At 53.3% G+C, this 20,942-nt stretch overlaps 2 protein-coding genes across 11 annotated transcripts in view; one reads left to right on the top strand and one right to left on the bottom strand.

Annotated features, from left to right (window-relative positions):
- The window catches only part of LOC122382537 (glutamate receptor ionotropic, NMDA 2B-like), an 82,986-nt gene extending 64,186 nt beyond the window's left edge, over positions 1 to 18,800 (top strand). For 3 of the 5 annotated variants that reach the window (XM_043368004.1, XM_043368002.1, XM_043368003.1), the window contains exons 16-25: positions 7,491 to 7,614; positions 9,037 to 9,197; positions 9,724 to 9,905; positions 10,324 to 10,418; positions 10,560 to 10,700; positions 10,973 to 11,077; positions 11,991 to 12,106; positions 14,288 to 14,338; positions 17,311 to 17,439; positions 17,707 to 18,800. In XM_043368004.1, coding sequence (XP_043223939.1) covers positions 7,491 to 7,614; positions 9,037 to 9,197; positions 9,724 to 9,905; positions 10,324 to 10,418; positions 10,560 to 10,700; positions 10,973 to 11,077; positions 11,991 to 12,106; positions 14,288 to 14,338; positions 17,311 to 17,439; positions 17,707 to 17,749 — 1,147 coding nt within the window. In that variant the 3' untranslated portion in view covers positions 17,750 to 18,800. The remainder of the gene's footprint in view (positions 1 to 7,490; positions 7,615 to 9,036; positions 9,198 to 9,723; positions 9,906 to 10,323; positions 10,419 to 10,559; positions 10,701 to 10,972; positions 11,078 to 11,990; positions 12,107 to 14,287; positions 14,339 to 17,310; positions 17,440 to 17,706) is intronic. The other 2 variants (XM_043368006.1, XM_043368005.1) reach the window with 1 other exon arrangement.
- LOC122382538 (pre-mRNA-splicing factor CWC25 homolog) overlaps positions 18,662 to 20,942 on the bottom strand; it is a 6,118-nt gene continuing 3,837 nt past the window's right edge. For all 6 annotated transcript variants that reach the window (XM_043368013.1, XM_043368011.1, XM_043368007.1 and 3 more), the window contains exon 4: positions 18,662 to 19,240. In XM_043368013.1, the coding sequence (XP_043223948.1) occupies positions 19,051 to 19,240 (190 nt within the window). In that variant the 3' untranslated portion in view covers positions 18,662 to 19,050. The remainder of the gene's footprint in view (positions 19,241 to 20,942) is intronic.

Below are 20,942 nucleotides of genomic sequence, written 5' to 3' on the forward strand. Positions count from 1 at the left end.
GCTGCATTTCTTACTCATTATGCTACCGTTTGTCTGGCCAATTCGGTCAAGTAATCTTCAGCATGTCTTTGCATAAGTGTGCTGCCTATTTGAAATTTATACAGCACGCTTAAAAGTTATGGGCCTGCAAATGAAAGTATGGTTGGCTGGGGTAATGCCGAAAACGTGCAATTACGCACGTTAAAGCACGCTACGTGGACTTTACTGCTTTAGAATAGCAACGCGTATTTTTAGTCAAACAAATTACACTTTCAGCCGGCACAACGGCCTGTTACCTATAAGGAATGATTTACCTAGCATTTTTTTTATTATATCACACAATTATAACTTCCAGTGTGCACCAAGCGTCCTCAAGCTCTTAAAACGCGTGTCAGCTTTGATGAATTTTGGATAAAGTTTGAGATAAATTGTCAAAACATCAATGTCGGCATTCCTCGTAGATCATTTAACCCATTTTCGGCTTTCCCCGCAGTCCGGGGCAACGCCGAAAAAGTCAGTTCTTTGATATTTTTAGTTTTTGCGCTTAACGGTATGCGAATTCATCAAATGCGCCTGGTATGTTTGAAAGACAAAAGACTGGCCTCTCGAATGACGCCAACAAGAATAGCTTATGTTGTCTACCTTGCGTGCTACGGGCGTCAGAAAAAAAGTATTCGGCGTTCCCCCAACTTCCCCTACATAGATGATTTCAGTTTGACGATACAAATCGACTGATATGCAACATGACCTTTACCAGCCAGGTCATGACCTGGACCTGAGCTCAAATTTCCCAAATGACGTTTGAATGTCAAATTATAGTTCATTCGACGCATCTCGACGAGAGGAGCACAGTAGGGGAGAACGAGGTGAGTTGTATCAGTTTTTACTCTAGGTCAAATTTCTCCTTAGATTTAACAAGGAGAATGACCGTTGCTATACCAAAGGAAAGCTTCAACGTTTGTCTACATACACTCTCCTGCGCGTTACGCTAAGGTTTCTTATCTTGCCTACACCTCGCTTTAAATGGGACCACTTCAATTGATACAATTCGCCTCACTAGTGAGGTAAGTTGTACCGCACGGTGGGTAAAGATGTATCAACGGTTTATGATTAGAAAGTGTGACGTTGTATATACACTTCTACACAGTCCAGAGAACAAGAAAAGTATCCTGAATAGCGACGTCCAGCTCCAGCCAGCAGATCAACGATTTCTTGGTGTCGCTGAAGGGTACGGATGACCCTATAGCAAAATCATTGAACCATTTCTTCAATATAAGCGCATAACGCGATCTGTTTGTCCGAAACTAAATGTATTATCACCGTATCACTGTAGTATCACTGCTATCACTGATATCACTGATATCACTGATATCACTGACATCACTGTTGTAGTATCACTGATACAACATTCCCCACCACACTCTGATACAACTTGTCCAAGTGCGTCATTTCAAGAGAAGGTCTATGAAACGCTATACGCCATGTTTCGTTGCGCGAAACGAATTATGTTGTGATTAAGAGCAATGTTGACTCTCACTTATAGTGGTAAAACAATAGAAAGCTCTCAACATATAAAAGCCAAAAACATATATTTCCTAAAGAACGCATTTCTTACTAAGGACCCATCAAAACACATTTTCGTTACTCGCCCGAAAACGCGTCCACTCTTGTTGACGGCACAACACGGAAAGACGGCGCGCAACGCGGCGTCCCGAACAGTGGCGTCAAGTCTGCGATCTGGCGGATAGTTTTGGCGAAATTCGCTCTGATACTACTTGTCCATGATACAACTCACCCCGCTCTCCCCTACTGAAAAAAAAACAATGTCATAACTTTCGTGAGTCAATAATTATTACAGTAAAAAGGTTCTTCATCAAAACAGCTCAGTAGAGGGGCGCAGGGGGTCCACTGTCCCCTCCAACCCTCCCGGCCCGGCACGGGTTAAACAAGTTGTGCTCTGTAGGTTAGGCCGTTGATGTTACGTCAAGTCTGAGGACTTCATAGGAACGTTGAAGAGCTATCGAATGCGCTTTTTCGCGGTGCTGTAGTTCTATTCTTCCCCGAGTTATGCGCCAGTTTATCAATAAATGTTGAAACAGACAACATTTCACCCACATTTCACCTTTGATGACCTCTGGTCACCTGATATTTGACATTTGACTTGACCTAACCAAAGCACGGTTAACCAACTAACCCAAGCAGTTTTTGACACTCTTTCGAATACCGCTTACCGCGTGTCGCTACGTGGCCTAAGTAGCCAAGTTATAGGGGTCGGGAGGGGGGTTTAAACAAACTCAGCCCGGCGCCGGTTAAGGGAAGGCACTATCATTTTGGGGGCGCTGCAGATATGCGAAGGGACGACAGCATCATTTTGATTTTTGAGGCGCGCCACCAATTTTTTTAGGGCCACCGACACTGTGAGGAGCGCAATTATGTCTTTGAAGGTTGCGGGGTGGCACCATTACATTGAAGGGCGCCATGTGAGCAGTGATGTGGGGCAAAATGACAATGAGGAGCGCCTCCGATACTTAAAGAAGAAAGAGACGCCAACATTACTCGGGGGGGGGGGGGCAACATCACTTTTATTTTGAGGACGCCACCCACATTGTAAGGGGCGGCACTGTAACTTTAAGGACCGCCATGGATACTTTAAGGGGCGGCTCCATCATATGGAGGGGTGCTACAGATCGTTAATGGGCGGCAATAGGTATGATATTTAGGGACTCCGATACTTCGAAGGGCGCCACCGTTTGTTTGAGGGTGACATCATCACTTTGAGGGCCACCACCGATACTGTTCGGGGCGCCACCGACACTATATGGGGCGCCACCGACACTGCCAGGAGCACTTTGACCGGCGTTACTATCACATATGGGCGCCGTGAGCACATTGGGGGGCGGCACCATGACGTGGAGGGGCGTTACGGAAGGTTTGAGGGGCGGCAACATGACATTGAGGAGCGCCTCCGACACTTCGAGGGACACCAGCATTTCTTAGAGAGGCGGCACCTTGACTTTTGAGGAGACACCACCGACACTGTAAGGGGCGGCACCATCACTTTGAGGGGCGCCACGGATGGTTTGAGAAGCGGCACCATTATGTATATGGAGGAGCGCTACAGAAAGTTAGAGGGCGGCAACATTGTATTGATGAGTTCCTCCAAAACTTTGAAGGGCGCCACTGACACTGTAAGGGGCGGCACCAGCACTTTTAGGGGCGGCAGCATCATTTTGAGGGGTGCCACCGACTCGTTGGCGGGCAGCACCATCACATTCAGGGGCGCCACTGGCACTTTGAGGGAGGCACCATCACATTGAGGGGCGCCACCGATACTGAAAGGGGCGGCATCATCTTCTTGAGGGGCGGCATTATCTGTTTGAGGGGCAGCTCCATCACAATGAGGGGCTATGTGGATACCTAGAGGGGCGGCACCATTATATTGGTGGGTTCCTCTGACACTTCGAAGGGCGTCACTGACACTATAAGGGGCGGCACTAACACTTTAAGGGGCGGCAGCATCATTTTGAGGGGCGCCACCAACTCGTTGGCGGGCAGCACCATCACATTCAGGGGCGGCATCATCTGCTTGAGGGGCGGCTCCATCACAATGAGGGGCTATGTGGATATCTAGAGGGGCGGCACCATTATATTGGTGGGTTCCTCCGACACTTCGAAGGGCGTCACTGACACTATAAGGGGCGGCGCCAACACTTTAAGGGGCGGCAGCATCATTTTGAGGGGCGCCATCGACTCGTTGGCGGGCAGCACCATCACATTCAGGGGCGCCACCGGCACTTTGAGGGCGGCACCATCACATTGAGGGGCGCCACCGATACTGAAAGGGGCGGCATCATCTTCTTGAGGGGCGGTATCATCACATTGAGGGGCTCCACAGATGCTTAGAAGGGCGGCACCATTACATTGAGTGGGACTACTAACAGATTTAGGGGCGGCACTGTCACATTGAGTTGTGGGATCATCACTTTCTATAGACGGCTGCTTCACTTTAAGAGGCGGCATTATCATTTCGGAGGGCAGCAGCCTCACTATGAATGACGGCACCTAGCCTGCATGTGCGTGCTGCATCCTAGAGGGGGCGGCAACTGGGTCGGCAAACGGCTGTCACTGGGTCGGCATTCTCCGTGACTGGGTCGGCAATTGCCGACCCAGTTAACATGTTAAAATACGCCCTGTAGAAACATGTCAAACTCGAAAAAGTGAACCGAGGTCACCAAAGGTCAATGACCTGACCTGACCTTCAGGTGACCTTGACACCCACCCTAATGCATGGGGGCAACATCATATCACATGTTTGAACGCTTGAAACCACGAAAAGACTGCAAACGCGCTGCTAATGCGAGCCGACATACGCTGAATCGCGGTTCCGGCCAAACATGGTCTCGAAAAGTAGGTCACAGGTCAAAGGTCATTTGGGTCAGGGTCATGAAATTTTCAGGATGGGTGTTAAATTGATCAATGCGAGGGTACTGAAAGTTTCGTCGCGATCAGCCGCTTTTTAAGCGAGTTATTCGCGAAAAACCTTAGGGGGATTGCATCAACCCCCCCCCCCCCCTGTGCGGGCGAGGTCATGTTTTGATAGCAAGACTGAAACAGACTTTTTTGGGTAGCCAGGAAATCGCATGCCAGAGCCTATTCAAATTCCTTTATCGGCCTTTATATGCACCAGTCGCATACAGGTACGGGATTTAGCATACGATTTTCAGACAATCGAAAGACTGTTTGGAGACAACAAAGGAAGGAATGAGTGAGTTAAGTTGAAAGTATTAATTTGGTTCAAAATGATGATGTAGATAACCTAGTTATTTAAAGCTGAATATCTTATGACGAGAGCGGTTGGCATTTTTGGTATGCAGTGTTATTCATTGAGAACCGGTCGGAGCGTTTGAGTCTTTAATTTAGTGGTCGCCGCTTACTAATCATGCGGCATACACGCCGCACATAACCGCCAATGCCGCAACGTAGCTTAGATTTCGAAGTAAGCATTTAGTCCCATCCGTCGTTTGGTGCAAGGCCGTATAAGAGAGGTAGAATCATCCCGCAATTTCCAATGGACCGGTCGCTAAGCATTAGCGTGACGTCACTGGTGGATGCCGCGCGGCGCCCGGCTCCAAGCCGTACGTCGGGTACATTTGGCACTTTATCGTTGCTATTACTGAACGTAACGACAACTAATGACTCCTAAAGCTGATTTCCTTGCCGATACATTGCCGACCCGAGCCCCAGGGTTGATAATCTTGGGATGTATGGGTCGGATGGGCGACCTCGCGACGGGAGAAGGAACGATTGCAATTGTTGTGTCCCGCACCGCCGATTGCATTCTCTATCTGCACCCGGAGGGGGGCAGGGGGCGCGTGCCCCCATCGGATCAGGGGGCCTCTCGGGCCCGAGGGGCCCTGCGACGCCAATTGGCGGCTGAGGGTCCACACCGGCATTTTCGACTCAGAAGGGCCCCACAGGGCTCGAAAAAAACATCTTATATGCTCCGAATAGCCACACAATAGCCACATTTCTCTCCATAGGAGCCACACACCGGTTTTTTTATTGTTTCTTGTCGGCATTTTAGGGCCCCTTGCCGGTCTCTCAGGGCCCATTGGCGACCTCTGAGGGCTACTTGCCGGCCTCTGAGGGCCCTTACCGGCCTATCAGGGACCAGCAGCTCTAAGGGTTCCACACACGCCTGTGATGACCCCCTAAACCAATGGTTGAAGGCCTCCACAACGGCGCCTGCGAGGGCCCTCACCGGCGGCTGTGAAAGCCCCAAAGCGGTGCCCAGCTGAGGGCCCCACACTGCCACCTCTGAGTTCAACCGACACCCCTGAATGAAGTTCCAAAGGCCCAAACCAGTGCTTCTTAAGGCCATATATCGGCGGCTCTGAGGGCTCAACGCCGGAGCCTCTGACGGCCTAAGACGGGACCTTCGCATCGGACGGCCACTCACCGGTGACTTTTGAGGGCCCCGCACTGACGACTCTGAGGGCCCCCACCGGCGTCTGAGAGTACCTTGCTGGTCTCTGAGGACTCCACAGGGCTCCTGAAGACACCGCAGACCTCTTAAGGGCCCTTTGTCGGTCTCTGAGAGCCCCTGTCGGCTTATAAAGGGTTCGAGCCAGCAGCTCTATAGGGTCCCACACCCGACTGTGATGACCCCACACTGCAGTGTCTCTGAGGGCCCACAATGGCAACTGTGAGGACCCTCACCGGCGCCTCTGAGGGCCACACACTAGCACCTCAGAGGGCCCACAGCGGCACCTCCGGGGCCCCGCACCAATGCCTCTGAGGGCCCACACCAGTGCCTCCAAAGGCTTCATAACCGGCGGCCCTGAGGGCACTACACCGGTGATTTTTGGGGGCCTACCGAAGGCACAACACAATCCCTTAGTCTCGCTGAGTTTCCATCCCAATCCCATACCGGCTTCTATCCCAATTCCGGCTCTAGCAATCCCCCCTCCCATGGGTCAGCGGCGCCGCGCCGGTGTCGGTGCCGGGGGCCAGCGCCATGGGGCGGCAGTCAGCCACGCGCACTCAATGGTTAGCGCTTAGCACCGGCGGCTAGCGCACGCCCGGCGTGTTATCGGCCGTGAGCCGCTCCAAAACGGCTGCAGTAACTGGTCGATATAGGCAGTGAGCAGATGAGGAGATGCAGGTGGATTGATAACCGGCAAGCTTTTCGTATTTTACGAGTGCTAAGGGTCGAAGTCGGCTGCTAAGCCGTGAGCGGATTTTATCAGATGCCGGTTCACTAGGACCTTTATCTTGGTCCTGGTCCGCTGACGCACTCTTGGAGAGCCGAATCACAGCAAAACTCCATCCAAGACTGTATCTATACGGCTTACGCTTTTCTGAAAACGTCTGCGTTTGGCCTCCTACGGGCCCGGCCGGCCGGCCCCGATTGGTGATCCACCAGTGACGTCACTGGTAGTGTTAAACTGATTGGCGAATAATACATGGGGAGAACCGGGACGACATCCCCCTGGTTTGGTGGTATTTTGAGCGCGATCGAACGGTAAATAACCTTTTTATTCGGTACCCCGTCTAAAAATGGTATCTAGCCCCTAAAGTTCAAGGTGTTTGACCTAGGTCAAAATGAAAGATATTTTTGGAAGCCGCGTGTCAAGAATAAGATCTATCGGTTGACATAGTTTGGTTAAGTTTTGAGCTCGACGCTGAAAACGACTACGAATACGACGCTAACTTGACGCACATTCATGGCATAGGCGGCGGAACGGGGAGGGCACCGGGGCACCGTGCCCCCTTTGATTTTGGCATTTTAACATTAGCCCTATGGGCGTTGCATGGAAAGAATGGGACCAAAAGTCGGCAGTGTCCCCTCCCCTTTAATTGAAGGTGTTCCGCCGTTACTGATTCATGGGATCGCAATAAAGCTGACCGTTCGGCCTGCCGTGGGAGTTGAAGTGGCTGCGTGTAGGTGGATCCGTCCGCGGCCGGCGGCGCCGCTCTGTCGGCTGACGCCGGCGCCGCGGCCGTTCCAGGTTCATGGCCTCCATGTGGGCGCTGTTCGCCGTCGTCTTCCTCGCCATCTACACCGCCAACCTGGCCGCCTTCATGATCACCCGAGAGGAGTTCCACGAGCTCAAGGGCATCGACGATGAGCGGGTGAGGGCGCTCGGCCGCTCTCCGCAGTCGGCCGATTCCGCCTGAGTGCCCGGCCTCGAGTGTCCCCCCCCCCCCTCCAGAGGCGGCCGGTCCCCAGTGCCCGTTCTCGAGTGTCCCCCCTCCCGCTCCAGAGACGGCCGGTCCCGCCCCCGAGTGTCCAGCCGCGATTGCCGTCACCTGGGCCGGCGCCACGGCTACTCTCCAGTGCCTGCTGGCCGGGACGGAGCCTCGAGTGTCCGACAGCCCAGCCCGCCACCACCCTCGTAGCTGTGACTTATAGACTCAACGCCGCTGATGTGAGGCCTGTCAGTGTAATTGGATAGACGCAGGTAAATAAAGGAGACGTGCTTAGAAAGGTACCCATCACTCTTTTTTTATTTCCTGGTAATACAGGGTGTCCCAGAAGTCTTGAAGCTTTTTTATTTTTGTCGTGTGACCTTGCTATGCCACCGATTAAGGCAAATGATGCCTCAAACGAAAGAGAAAGAACTGAAATTTTGTATTTTCATGCGTAGAGCACCACTTTAGTCAGGTGGCCCCCGTTGTGAGTCGCACAAGATTGAGCACGAGAGATCACGTTCTTCGCTGCCGCCAAGATCTCCCGGTTTGCGAAACACCGGTGTCGCCATGCCCGTTTCTTGTCAGCTTCAGAGTCTTATTCCCTGAAGCGAGCGACATAATAATAATATTAGCGACATATATTTGCGACGGGTTGATATTTGTTTTAGCCCCATAATAATGCGACGAATCAAAGGATTACAACGGGCTGTTGCCTAGCGTGCTCAAGCAGCTGAGCCTTATTTCCGTAATGGATGCGTGCAAACATGTCAGGAGACTTTCTGATCAGTAAATCATTATGTTGCTAACGTTTTCTCGGAGATCCAATGCTCTGTTTCCTGGCTTGCTTCATGAAATAAGGCTCTGAAGCTGACCAGAAACGGGCATGGCGACACCGGTGTTTCGCAAACCGGGAGATCTTGGCGGCAGCGAAGAACGTGATCTCTCGTGCTCAATCTTGTGCGACTCACAACGGGGGCCACCTGACTCAAGTGGTGCTCTACGCATGAAAATACAAAATTTCAGTTCATTCTCTTTCGTTTGAGGCGTCATTTGCCTTAATCGGTGGCATAGCAAGGTCACACGGCAAAAATAAAAAAGCTTCAAGACTTCTGGGACACCCTGTATTAGCGGTACGAAATATTAGATATTAGCGAAATATTATATATCCAATCAATAAACAATGATGCGTCCTTATCAACCTTTTTACATTTACGTGGAATATCTGATTTTACAATCACCTGAAGCTCATTTACAACCGAGTGCTGATTTTGAACGTGTTCAACCGCCCTCCAATGCGCCCCCTCGCCCTCTACCTGTGGCATTCTCGGTCCAATACCGTTCGTGACCTGCCGCCGGCCGCAGATGAGGTCGCCGTACCAGTTCGAGCCGCCGTTCCGAGCCGGCACCGTGCTCCACACCAACACGGAGATGGTGCTGCGAGAGCACAAGCCGCAGCAGTTCCGCTACATCCTCCGCTACCCGGTACACAACGTCCAGGAGGGCGTCAAGATGATCAAGACCGGGTGAGTGTCGCGGCTCCGAGCACTTGCCTTATACTTACCAGAGCCGCTGCCGCCAGCTCTTAGTCACCCGGTCACAGTCGAACCCCACTTAGAACCCCAATTAGTACAAACGGAGTGTGTCACTGTGCGGCTGTGTGTCACCCTCGAGTACGACTGACGGCTGTGTGTCACCCTCGTGTACGACTGACGGCTGTGTGTCACCCTCGTGTACGACTGACGGCTGTGTGTCACCCTCGTGTACGACTGACGGCTGTGTGTCACCCTCGTGTACGACTGACGGCTGTGTGTCACCCTCGTGTACGACTGACGGCTGTGTGTCACCCTCGTGTACGACTGACGGCTGTGTGTCACCCGCGTGTACGACTGACGGCTGTGTGTCACCCTCGTGTACGACTGACGGCTGTGTGTCACCCTCGAGTACGACTGACGGCTGTGTGTCACCCTCGTGTACGACTGATGGCTGTGTGTCACCCTCGTGTACGACTGACGGCTGTGTGTCACCCGCGTGTACGACTGACGGCGGCAGGGAGCTGGACGCGTTCCTGTACGACGCCACCGTGCTGCAGTACATGGTGGCGCAGGACGACGACTGCGAGATCCTCACCGTCGGCGCCTGGTACGGCATGACCGGCTACGGCGTCGGCTTCCGGCGCGGCTCCAAGTACCTCGACCAGTTCAACGAGAAACTCATGCAGTACAAGGACAACGGTGGGTCGGGCGGCACCGTCGGACATACCCGCCTGGGCCTGTATTCCCAGCCGGCACCGCTCCTGGCTCCCGCCGACCTGTTGTGTATGCCCCTGTCGGCTGAACGGTAGGTATTTTGGGATGACTCTCCGCCAGACCGCCCCTCGGCGGACAGCGTGACGGATAATGGTGACAAACGACACGATACATCTTCTACTGCTCGGCTGCGCTTAATCTCATTTCCAAATGACACCAGTTTCGGGAACTTCTGAGCGGCGGGGTGCCGCTGACGAGATGTGCAGCGCTGAGAAAACTCGTATACCTATACAGGAGGTGGATTCACTGAGTACACACTCAAATTAAACGGCCGGATCGATTGTTAAATAAGTCATAGGTGAAAAGTGCATTCATTGATAAGATAATGCCATTCTTCCATCAGGGTACATTGAGCGACTACAACGATTTTGGCTAACTGGTGCCTGCAAGCCACAGAAGCAGCACAAGCGCGCATCCGAGCCACTGGCACTGGAGCAGGTGAGCCCATCCTACACCGGACTCGGACCGTCTGAGAGAGGCTGGACTCCTACTCCTCAAACTCATATCCAAAAAGCTGTGGTCTTCGAATGTGCGCCATCATTGTTTGGTTGTAACGTATACAGTGACTTTGTCGGACAGTTTTTATCGGCTTTTCTCCTGCTCGGCTGCGGCATACTGCTGGCCTGTGCGATACTGGCCTGTGAGCACTGCTACTTCAAGCACATTCGGAAGCAGCTGGCCAAGACGGACCGCGGTGGCTGCTGCGCGCTCATCAGTCTGGTGAGTGGGACTGGCGGCTGTGCGCTCAGCAGTCTGCTGAGCGTGATCAGCGGCGGTTTGCACTCTCCCGCGCCTTTTACTCGTAAATCATATTGGTACAATTATGTGGCGATTCGTAATAAAACGATAACCTCTCTACGTTACATCCGTATTTCAGTGTTTGTGTTGGTGATATTATGTATCGGTGCAGGGCTCCACGGGGTGGGCTGCGCCGGCACTGCTGATCTATCGGACCGCGGGTGGAAGTCACCGCCCCTGTCCGGCCGTTGCAGAACATGGGCAAGTCGCTGACGTTCCGCGGCGCCGTATACGAGGCGCAGGACATCATCAAGTACCACCGGTGCCGCGACCCCATCTGCGACACCCACCTGCTGAAGGTGGGCTCCTGCGGCGGCGGCGGCGCGGGCCTGTAGTTCCACACTGTGCTACAGTGCGTGGCGGCGGCGGCGCGGGCCTGTAGTTCCACACTGTGCTGCAGTGCGCGGCGGCGACGGCACAGACCTGTATTTTCACACTATGCTGCAGTGCAGCCGGCACTGCGCCGCTCAGAGCTGACCGGATAGGCGGCAGGTCTTATATGTACGGCCACATAAATCCATTTCCGACCGTAAAATGGACATGCACTGCCATCCTGGAATATAATGTATCGATAGCATAAAAACGAATGCTGAGACACTGAGACGCCCCAGGTCTGTCACAGACACCCCTGTCACTGTCACTGACACCCCTGTCACTGAGTCACTGAAACCCCTGTCACTGTGTCACTAACACCCCTGTCACTGTGTCACTGACACCCCTGTCACTGTGTCAATGACACCCCTGTCACTGAGTCACTGACACCCCAGTCACTAAGTCACTGACACCCCTGTCACTGTCACTGACACCCCTGTCACTGAGTCACTGACACCCCTGTCACTGTCACTGAAACCCCTGTCACTGTGTCACTGACACCACTGTCACTGTGTCACTGACACCACTGTCACTGTGTCACTGACACCACTGTCACTGTCACTGACACCACTGTCACTGTGTCACTGACACCCCTGTCACTGTGTCACTGACACCCTCTGTCACTGAGTCACTGATACGCCTGTCACTGTGTCACTGAAACCCCTGTCACTGAGTCACTGACACGCCTGTCACTGTGTCACTGACACCCCTGTCACTGAGTCACTGACACCCCTGTTACTGAGTCACTGACAACCCTGTCACTGAGTCACTGACACCCCTGTCACTGAGTCACTGAAACCCCTGTCACTGAGTCACTGACACCCTGCCCCGGGTCGGCAGGTGAAGCGGGAGCTGGACGTGGCCCGTCTGCGGATCCGCGAGCTGGAACATCAGCTGGGCGACCCGGGGCTCGCGCCCAGTGCCCGCTTCCTGGCGTCGGTGCGCCGAGACCAAAGGTGAGCTGCTCGGTCCGGCGCCGAGCCCCGGCCTCGCACCCCCCGCCGCCGCCGGCCGCACCGCGTGCATGCCGCACTGACGGAATCAGTCGGGGAAAGGGACTCATCAACGAGCCGACTTCATATACGCTCAGTTACCCAGACTGACGTGCTGATTGGACACCGCTAGACCAGCTGCAGAATTTCAGATCTGGTTTTAGGTATAATTTTGATTGGATTGTTGGTAGGTATCGTGAAAGTATTGATAAAATAATGCGACATTATTGTGCTAACGTCGATGCAGCTTGAAATTTTTCTATTGACTTATTATTTGCACCTATCGGCCGGAAAAAGATCGCATATTTTCCTAAACCGGGACAGATTGTAGGGGTGACTATCACGGAATTTACAAGGCACTGGGAGTTTCGAGGTTGTCCATCAATAAATGTGGCAACCAGGGGTGTCGATTTTTCAAAATGGTTGGGGGTGCTCAACCCCCGTGCACCGGGTGAAAGATTGCAGCTTTGCCATGGGGCAGTGGGAACAACCGTATGTACAAGGCAGGGTTGCGGCTGGGTATCCCTATATAGGGTGCTGATAATCCCGGGATTTCCACTAATATTCCCCAAAGGTAGAACATACTTCTTGAAAATCATTCTGCTCGTCCTAGTACTTGGCTACCTTATTACATAAACATCTTTCCGAAACGTCGTATATGTTGCCGGCAGCTCGGCAACAGCCCCGGCACCTCTGTAATAAGGTGACAGAAACCGATGACGGCGATTAGCACCGGACCGGTGCAGCAGCCCTTGCGGCCCGCATGGGGACGGACATTGCGCGGAGGCAGCGGTAGCTACGAGGCTCTGGCGAGAGTCAGACGATCACAATAGTCGCTAAACATGACAGGTGATCGCATTTCGCCTATTTACGGGTTTACTATTTTCCTCAGTGGCGTAGCCAGGTGGGTCCGTGAGGCACGTACCCCCTCCCCCCATCAGGTTCAGGGGCCCTCGGGTTATTCGGGCCTGATGGGCCCTGCGAGCTTTCAGAATCAGCAGTGGAAAATCGGAGTGGTGTTCATAAGTGCCGGCCTGAGGGCCCTCGGAGGTCGGTTTGGGTCCCTCGGAAGCTAGCGTGGGATCCCTTCTTAGTATTCAGTGGGACTGTTTAGGCGCCTATGCACAGCCCTCGTTAGCCCCATGGTACTTTACCGGCACTTGAAGATGTCAAAGACCTTTGGCCAGAGTTGGAAAAGACCCTGACCCAGCATCGAATCTTTCGAGCTAGGTCTTGACTCTAAAATTTCGTGCCAGCGTAACTATACGGTCTCTACAAGTGAACGGACCGCTGCTCCCGAGAGAAGGTAGGGGGGGGGGGGGGGCGCTCCCAGCTCCACAACAGTGATGAAAACCGGGCGTAAAATTCAGATAACACCAGCTATGACATGGATTGAATCAAAGTTTTGATATGTCGGAGAGTCGAAGTCCTGAAAATTTTGGCGACTCTCACTCCGACTCTGGCTCGGACTCTCGACTCCAACCGATTCTGACTTCACAGCCATTCTTGAAAACTAGGCCCCCATTTTTTGCCGACCCCAAAATCTCATCAGATCTTCATCGATCTCAGGGGGCGCCCGGTTGGAGGTTGTGGGGGGGGGGGGGGCAGCTGCCCCGTTTGCCCCCCGTGGCGACGCCACTGTTTGTTGCCACTTTTAATCTGAGAAAAGAACAGGAGTAGATATCGGACCCGTCTGTGTGCAGATTATTAGGAAGGTTTCCATAATGGGCAAAGGGAATGAAAACGACGGACATAGGTACCAACTGGTGACCCGGATTGATTTTGTCGATTGGCATAGTCACATAACGTATACCCACAATTTCTAGTCTTCTACGGATGAAAAAAAATGGAACCAGCTATTTGTTGTTCTGCACAAAACATTTCTATTAGCTCAATGACCGGTACATTTTTACCCTTGCTCACATTTTGTACGTGTAACCTTACTGCACACTGCACACTAGCCTGCTCTCTCTCTCGGCGCTTTGCGGCGTACTTTCGCTACTCACCGCCCGTGGTTTTGATCGCTCTGACTTCACACTAAGCATGCTGGTCACCATGTGAGCCGGCCTGTGTGCCCTGTCCACCGACTCAGCTGCGGCCGGCCGGCCGGCCCGCGCTGAATGCCCGCTCTCGTGTTACCCACAGCAACAGCTCGTGGTGCTGTTTGCCAACCAAAGACGGGCCGCAGCACAAAGGGTACGTGCCGCTCGACATGCTGCTATCCGCATGCCATCTGCGCCCGTCGTAACACCCGCATGCTCCCCATCCCGTCAGTTTCTCTGCATGCTATCACACAGTGAGCTTTTGCCTCCAGCCGAGGAGTACCGGTCAGGTAAAAATACTTTCAATCTAGATTCAGGACCACTTGAGGCCTCGCTTGTTAAGACGGATTTCGCAAGTGCGGGGAACCTGTCCCCGGTTAGAATGGACTTTTGGTAGCACCGTAGCAAAGCAAGATGCTTAGTCACAGTGTCGAATTATGTTGAGCAGCAGCTCGCCTCAGCGTAGTGACTAGCGAAGTAAGTTTATAAACGCATGCATGCTAAGCACAAGTAAACCGTAGCTGACTTAGCCTGGTTGAGGTGCCCCCTGACGAGCAGGGCCCCCCTGGATGTCCACGCCCAGCTGGGTACCTCAGATCAGACATCCCGTCTAACAGGGCTCCTGGGCCGAAAAACGGCAACGAATACCTAATTGGCGCTCGACCGGTCATCAAAAGCTATTAAAAATGTTAACTATGCGGCGCTGTTGACCTTAAAGGTCAATTTTCATCAAATCTACGATTCGGTATCAAAAAGAAGCATATAACTTGCGACGCTCGAGAACACTTATAGAAGCTTTCGCGCGATAGACGTGCAGTTGCATTCTTTCCCCATTGATTTGAACTTGGAAGCGGGCCTGAGTCTAGGAAAACGACACCTATTAAAAATCCGACAAATGCATTCAATCGCAGGATTTAACATAATCGTCGAGTAAGGATACGTTGAGCAAGCATTTATTTATTTGCTTAGCCCTCGCCGGACCAAAATTGTCCCGGTTCAATGCGGCATTGTCCAAACGAACGGTACCTTTGACTGGAGCATACGCAGCAAGCCCTACTAACCCTCGCCGGACATACTGGTTTTCTACATACGCCCCAACCGAGGGGGGGAGGGGGTACGACCCCGGACCCCTCTCGCCGTTTCGCCCCTGAGTGGGGCTAGAACGTCGCGGAAAAATGAGCGTGTGTCGTCACGAGACGCAGCGACTGGTACCCGATTTTAAGGTCTCAGGTCAACCGGTGACCTCTGAGGTCAGGTCAGGTGCCCCAAGGTACGGTTCCGTTTTTGGTGAATAACTTCGCAAAAACGGTCACAAAACCGCGATTTTGGCATCATCGTGTTCGCCTTGCTCAGGCGCGTCGAATGGTATAATTTTTGTTCAGGTGAGGTCAAGTTCAGATGTTGACCACGGGTCAAGGTCAGGTCAGCGCTCCCAGGTCACGAGTCACAGCCGCCCCCCTCGGCCGGCGAGCATAGGCGCGGGAGCCGGGGGGGGGGGGGGGGGGGCAGTTGGGGCAGCTTCAAGCTTCCCCCCCCCCAACTCTGAGGCGCCCCCACAGCTTTGAGACGGAATACCACACCTTTTTTTGCAAATGTTTTCTTTTTTGTTGAAAAAGCCAAGGGATGAAAAATAAGTGGCCTAAAACCGGTGAGAAAACTAGATTTGAGGGTACCCTAGGTTGATCTCAATTATGGTGTGCCCCCCAGTCTGAACGTAGTTCCCGCACCCCTGCCGGCGAGGGTTAACCCGCGTAACGACAGGGGTCTGCGCCAAATTAAAACCGACGGGGGGATGACCACTCCCCCCAGAGATCTCGAGAACGAAGCAATATAGCGACAAGCGGTAAACGGCATGGGATACGCATGGACAAGGTCTACAATTTTTACTAGGGTCATTTTCAGGTCAGGTCAAAGATGACATCACAGGGGTCAAAAAAGTCAAAATGGCGGCGCTAGATATGGAGATAATTTTTCTCGAATAACTTTCGAACTAGTCAAGATAGGAACAAACTAAGGGCATCATCGTCATCCTCTCGTCAATTTGCATCGAATGATATATATGTTGACCTCGAAAGGTCAAGGTCAAAGGTTGACCTCAGGTCACGTGACCTAGAGGTCATCATGTATATCATTCGATGCGCCTTGACGAGCTGAACACAATGAGACCATCCGCGCGGCTGTATCTTGTTCCTGTACGGAGTTATTGGCAAAAAACCTTTGGTGACCTTTGATGACGTCACATGACCTTACAGGTGCCCAACAGCAAAACAGATCTCAAGGCAGTGAAGGTTGATCGTATATGAAGTCATGTATGGTTTATGGGGCTATTCCGACTCGTTTTAGTGGTAAAAACAGGGAGTTGATTTTTCCCCCATCGACATAATTATAATGGGGAGGTCGAGAAATTGACCTGACCTTAGGTCATCGATATCAAAATTCCGAGACATACAAATTGTAGCTAATGATGACCTTATAACATCCTGCGACTTTCAAAGGCCTCCGACATCTACTGTAGCTCTGGCACGGTGACAAATTTGCAAAAAAGTCACTTGAGGTTGGGTCATTCAAAGTGACCTGGTGACCTGACCTTTAAAGTTAGGAGGTTCAAACTTGCACACCATGTATAAAATTGATGAGGGAATAATCGTACGATATTTCGCGGCGATACGCGCCGCGCTTTTCCCACTATCTACGAGAAACCTCGGGGGGGGGGGGGGATATCCGCCCCCCGTCGGTGCGCGGGTTAAGATAGGCCTGAACTAGTGCGATCCATGGCTTGCATGTTTGCAAAATGCAAGGAAAGATAGATAAAAGAGTGTAGCGCCGCCGTGTTACGGTCACCGTATGTGTACACGACCAGCCCACTGCAGCTTCAAGCCTCCACTTCCTACCGCGCCACTGCCCGCCGTCTCATACACTCACAGACACACATACGCACGCAGAGACACACGCCAACCCAGTGGCATTCAGGCATTCAACCGGGTATGAGCGACCCAGACCATGACCTTTCATGGGTCCCTCTACAACTGACCCTGTGCCCCCTCAGACTAACCCCATATCCCTCTAAGACTGACCCTGGGTTCCTCCGGGACTGACCTCCCCCCCTCGGCCGGGCCGCTGCCGCAGGGCTCCCGTGGCGCGCCGGCCCGAGTGGGGCCTGCCCAGCGCCGTGCGGCACCACATGTACACCCAGCAGTCGGCTGAGTTTATCCGACCCCACCCGGACTCGTACGCCGCCCACCGGGTGCAGCAGAGGTGAGCGACGGTGCGGCCGACAGGGCCGGAGGTGAGGGGCGGGGGCGGCCGACAGGGCCGGAGGTGAGGGGCGGGGGCGGCCTAAGGGGCGGAGGTGGGGAATGGGGCCAGCGCCGGAGGTGTGGAATGGGGCCAGCGCCGGAGGTGAGGGACGGGGTCAGGACCGGAGGTGAACCCAGCTATCGGTTGCTGGTATTTGAACCCAGTCATGCTCCTGGCCTGAAGGAGGTAGCGGTGGACCATCTGACCGCCGCTGACCATTTCCAGGCCGGCCTCGGTCGAGATCGCGGAGCTGGAGACGGTGCTGTGAGCCGGGGAGCGGAGCGCTCAGCCGAGACGGTGGCGCCGTCCACGGCAGAGGGCGCCACAGGGACCGGGGGCGATTACCCGCCCCTACCCCTCGGCAGGACCACCAGGGGCGACACTCGCTGCGAATTAGCCACAGCAGAGGTTCGAACCACGCCCGCTGTGCAGCTCTTAGACCCGACCAGGTCAGCGTGCGAGTCGCTTCCCTGATTCCTGTGCGATCACCGTTACACGCCCTGTTATCGATGTCGTGGCATAGAGCCGCAGCCAGTTACTCGGGTGACTGGGTCGTTTAGTGTGGCGGAGCCCAGCGGCGCACTCCGTCCGGACAGCCGGCACGCGGAGCCGGCACCGCTGGTCAGCGCTCCCGCCATATGCTCAGTTAACGCGCCTGCGCCGCTGTGATGTTCAGTGCTGACAAATGCATATTTGTAGCTTAGCGCCACATATTATACGACAAATGCCAATCAGATCTCAGTGTACATGTGTTGCTATTTTGCCGGTGGTAGATTATCGATGTGTTTATATAGATATACACGTTGCTACGCTAGGGAGAGGAGATGCTCCAAATAGGCATGTTTGTTGTTGCGTTTTGAGCGTGGCCGGCAGTGATGTCTGGCCCCAGAAGGGTCGTTATGCGTAGTTATCTAGGTAGCGGCGCTGGTATGGTAGCACAGGCCCGGCTCGGTTCTAAAAGCTGCTCCAAATAATCGTACGGTTGCAAATAGGTTGGATGTAGCCAACTGAAGAATGACGCTTTAAGGACCCAATGAACATCACAGTATAAAGAGATGCCACTCTGATATCTCAACTAGCCATCTGTGTCTCAGTGTATCAGTAACCGGGTCTCGGAACGTGTCAGGGCGCCGAAGCTCGCATATGCTTCCTGTATCGGGTTTGTTGTTTTACGCTGGAATACATAAAAATACGTGTTTGTATTGACATTGATGTGCAGTATATCGCGGCGCACCAGTGCGCCTAACAGCCAGCTCAGTCAAGGCGAGCCCTGTCTCGACTGAGACAATGTCTCACCCTAATAAAATAATCGCACAGTCCACGGAGGGTATTTCTCGGCGGGCCTGCTGCCCTGGCGCCAACGAGTCTGCGGGGATCCGATCACACTATTAGACTCCCAGTCTGAGGGAGCAAAACAAGTGGTGCTACAAAACACACCAGTCGCAGGTACACTGTTCAGCCCGGGGGAGCCAGCTGGACCAGCCCCAGGTACCTCGGTCCCAGTCCGGACAGTCGGCGGGGAGGGGAGGGGAGGGGGGCTGAGTCCGCGGCTGACCTGCGCGGCCGCCGTCAGCGGCGCACGAAACTCTTGTCCATGGCGGCGGCCGAGCGCTGGATGTTGTAGCGGTTCGACTTGAGCCGGTCCTCGACGGTGCCGCGGCCGGCGGCGGCGCGCATCTGCTTCTGCACAAACGTCGCCTGGCCGCCGTCGGGCCGGTCCAGCAGCTCGCGCTCCTCCCGCGCCCGCTCGTGGTCGTACCTGGGGACGGACGGTCCGGTCACCGATAGGGGAGAGTGGGGCACATTCGTGCATGGGGCACATTCGTTTTCAGCAGTTAATGGGAACACGAGTGACTGCACGAGCTAAAGGTAAATTATGAAAATATGTCTATCATTGCCGCCCTTCGTTTACTGTAGAAGACAACACTGTACCTGATGTCATGCTTGATAAAAACGCAAATTTGTCATATTCGTGGGCTTTCCAAACTTTTCTCATATCATCCATTTTCGTGATCCTGACTCGGAAATGTGGTTCAACTTTTCAAAATTGGGTCCGAAGAAGCTCACTTTATTCACGGAACTGCTGCAAACTTCTTTGTTAAAAAACTGTCATTTTTTCAATAAGAAATTTTGAATTATATTACAAATAACGTTGTGGGGCAGGTTCGTGCACGCACTGCCTAGGGGCACATTCCTGCATATTTTTTTCGTTTTTGCGATTTTTGACTTTATCTGTAGTAGTGACGCTCGCCTGACTCAGTCTCGGCTGCTTGCGACGTCGTGACAAGTAATTCACGTGACCTTGGAGAGGTCACGGAGGCGGGTCGATGGCCGGCGGTTGGCACACTCTTGTTGGCCAGCCCATTCTTTCTACATATGTTGTGCAATGCATTCTTGTGGAAAGGAATCAAGTAAAATGACCCCCTGCCAATTTCTTTTGGTAAATTTCTGGCAATGCCCGGTAATTCCTCCAATTTTGCAGGGTGCACGGAAGTGTCCCACCCTATGCACGAATGTGCCCCATACCTGGGGCAGTTTCGTGCAAACGTTCAGAGTTATTAAAAGTCATTTTTCTCATAGAAGCGGTAACGTTAGAGGATAAGTTTTAGAGAGGAAAAATATCTGCAATAGTTCCTTTCCATACTACAATCAACAATTTTGCTATTGCACTAACCGACGAACAGATATATGGATTTATCCATTTTTGCACGAATGTGCCCCACTCTCCCCTACACCGGGACTCCGCCCACTCGACAACATCCGACCGGACACCGCGCGGCAGCGGAACGGCGGCGCCGAGCCTTGAGCCGAGGCTCCCCGGGACACCAACAGCCTCTGGGCTGCGGTCGACAGTAGCGGAAACGGCAGAGAACAGCTAGAAAGGCAGCGTCTGGAGCTGCTCAGCCCGCAAACGACGCCAGGCGGCGTGAAGACACCTATGTAGACATTTGGACGGCTGGAAAAGAGTTCTCCAGCTGACACCCGAGGAAAACGCGTTATCCACTTTCTACACCAAATATGATATTTACCAGTATAACGCCTTTTGGGGCGACTAACGGAGCGAGCGAGAGGGTGGGCCTTGCACGTGCGAAATTGCGAGGGGGTACCTCCAACTGACTTGTGCACGGCACCCTACTAACCGGTCTCTAGCGATGTGCCGAATTTGGGCACAATCGGCCCAGCCGTTCTCGAGATCTGGAAGCGGCACCCTGCACGTGCGCACGTGCAAAATGGGTCCCAACTGACTTGTGCACGGCACCCTACTACCGGTCCCTAACTGTGTACCAAATTTGAGCGCAATCGGTCGAGCCGTTCTCGAGATCTGGAAACGACCCCTGCACGTGCGCACGTGCAGCAGCACCCCAACTCTGGCACATGGATATGCAGTGCCTAGTGGGTGCCTACCTACATGCCAACTTTCAGCGCAATCGGCCAAGTAGTTACCGAGATATTGCAACAAT

Source organism: Amphibalanus amphitrite, unplaced genomic scaffold (genome assembly GCF_019059575.1).
Source record: "Amphibalanus amphitrite isolate SeventyFive unplaced genomic scaffold, NRLGWU_Aamphi_draft 000142F_arrow, whole genome shotgun sequence".
In the NCBI taxonomy this organism is placed as follows: Eukaryota; Metazoa; Arthropoda; class Thecostraca; order Balanomorpha; family Balanidae; genus Amphibalanus; species Amphibalanus amphitrite.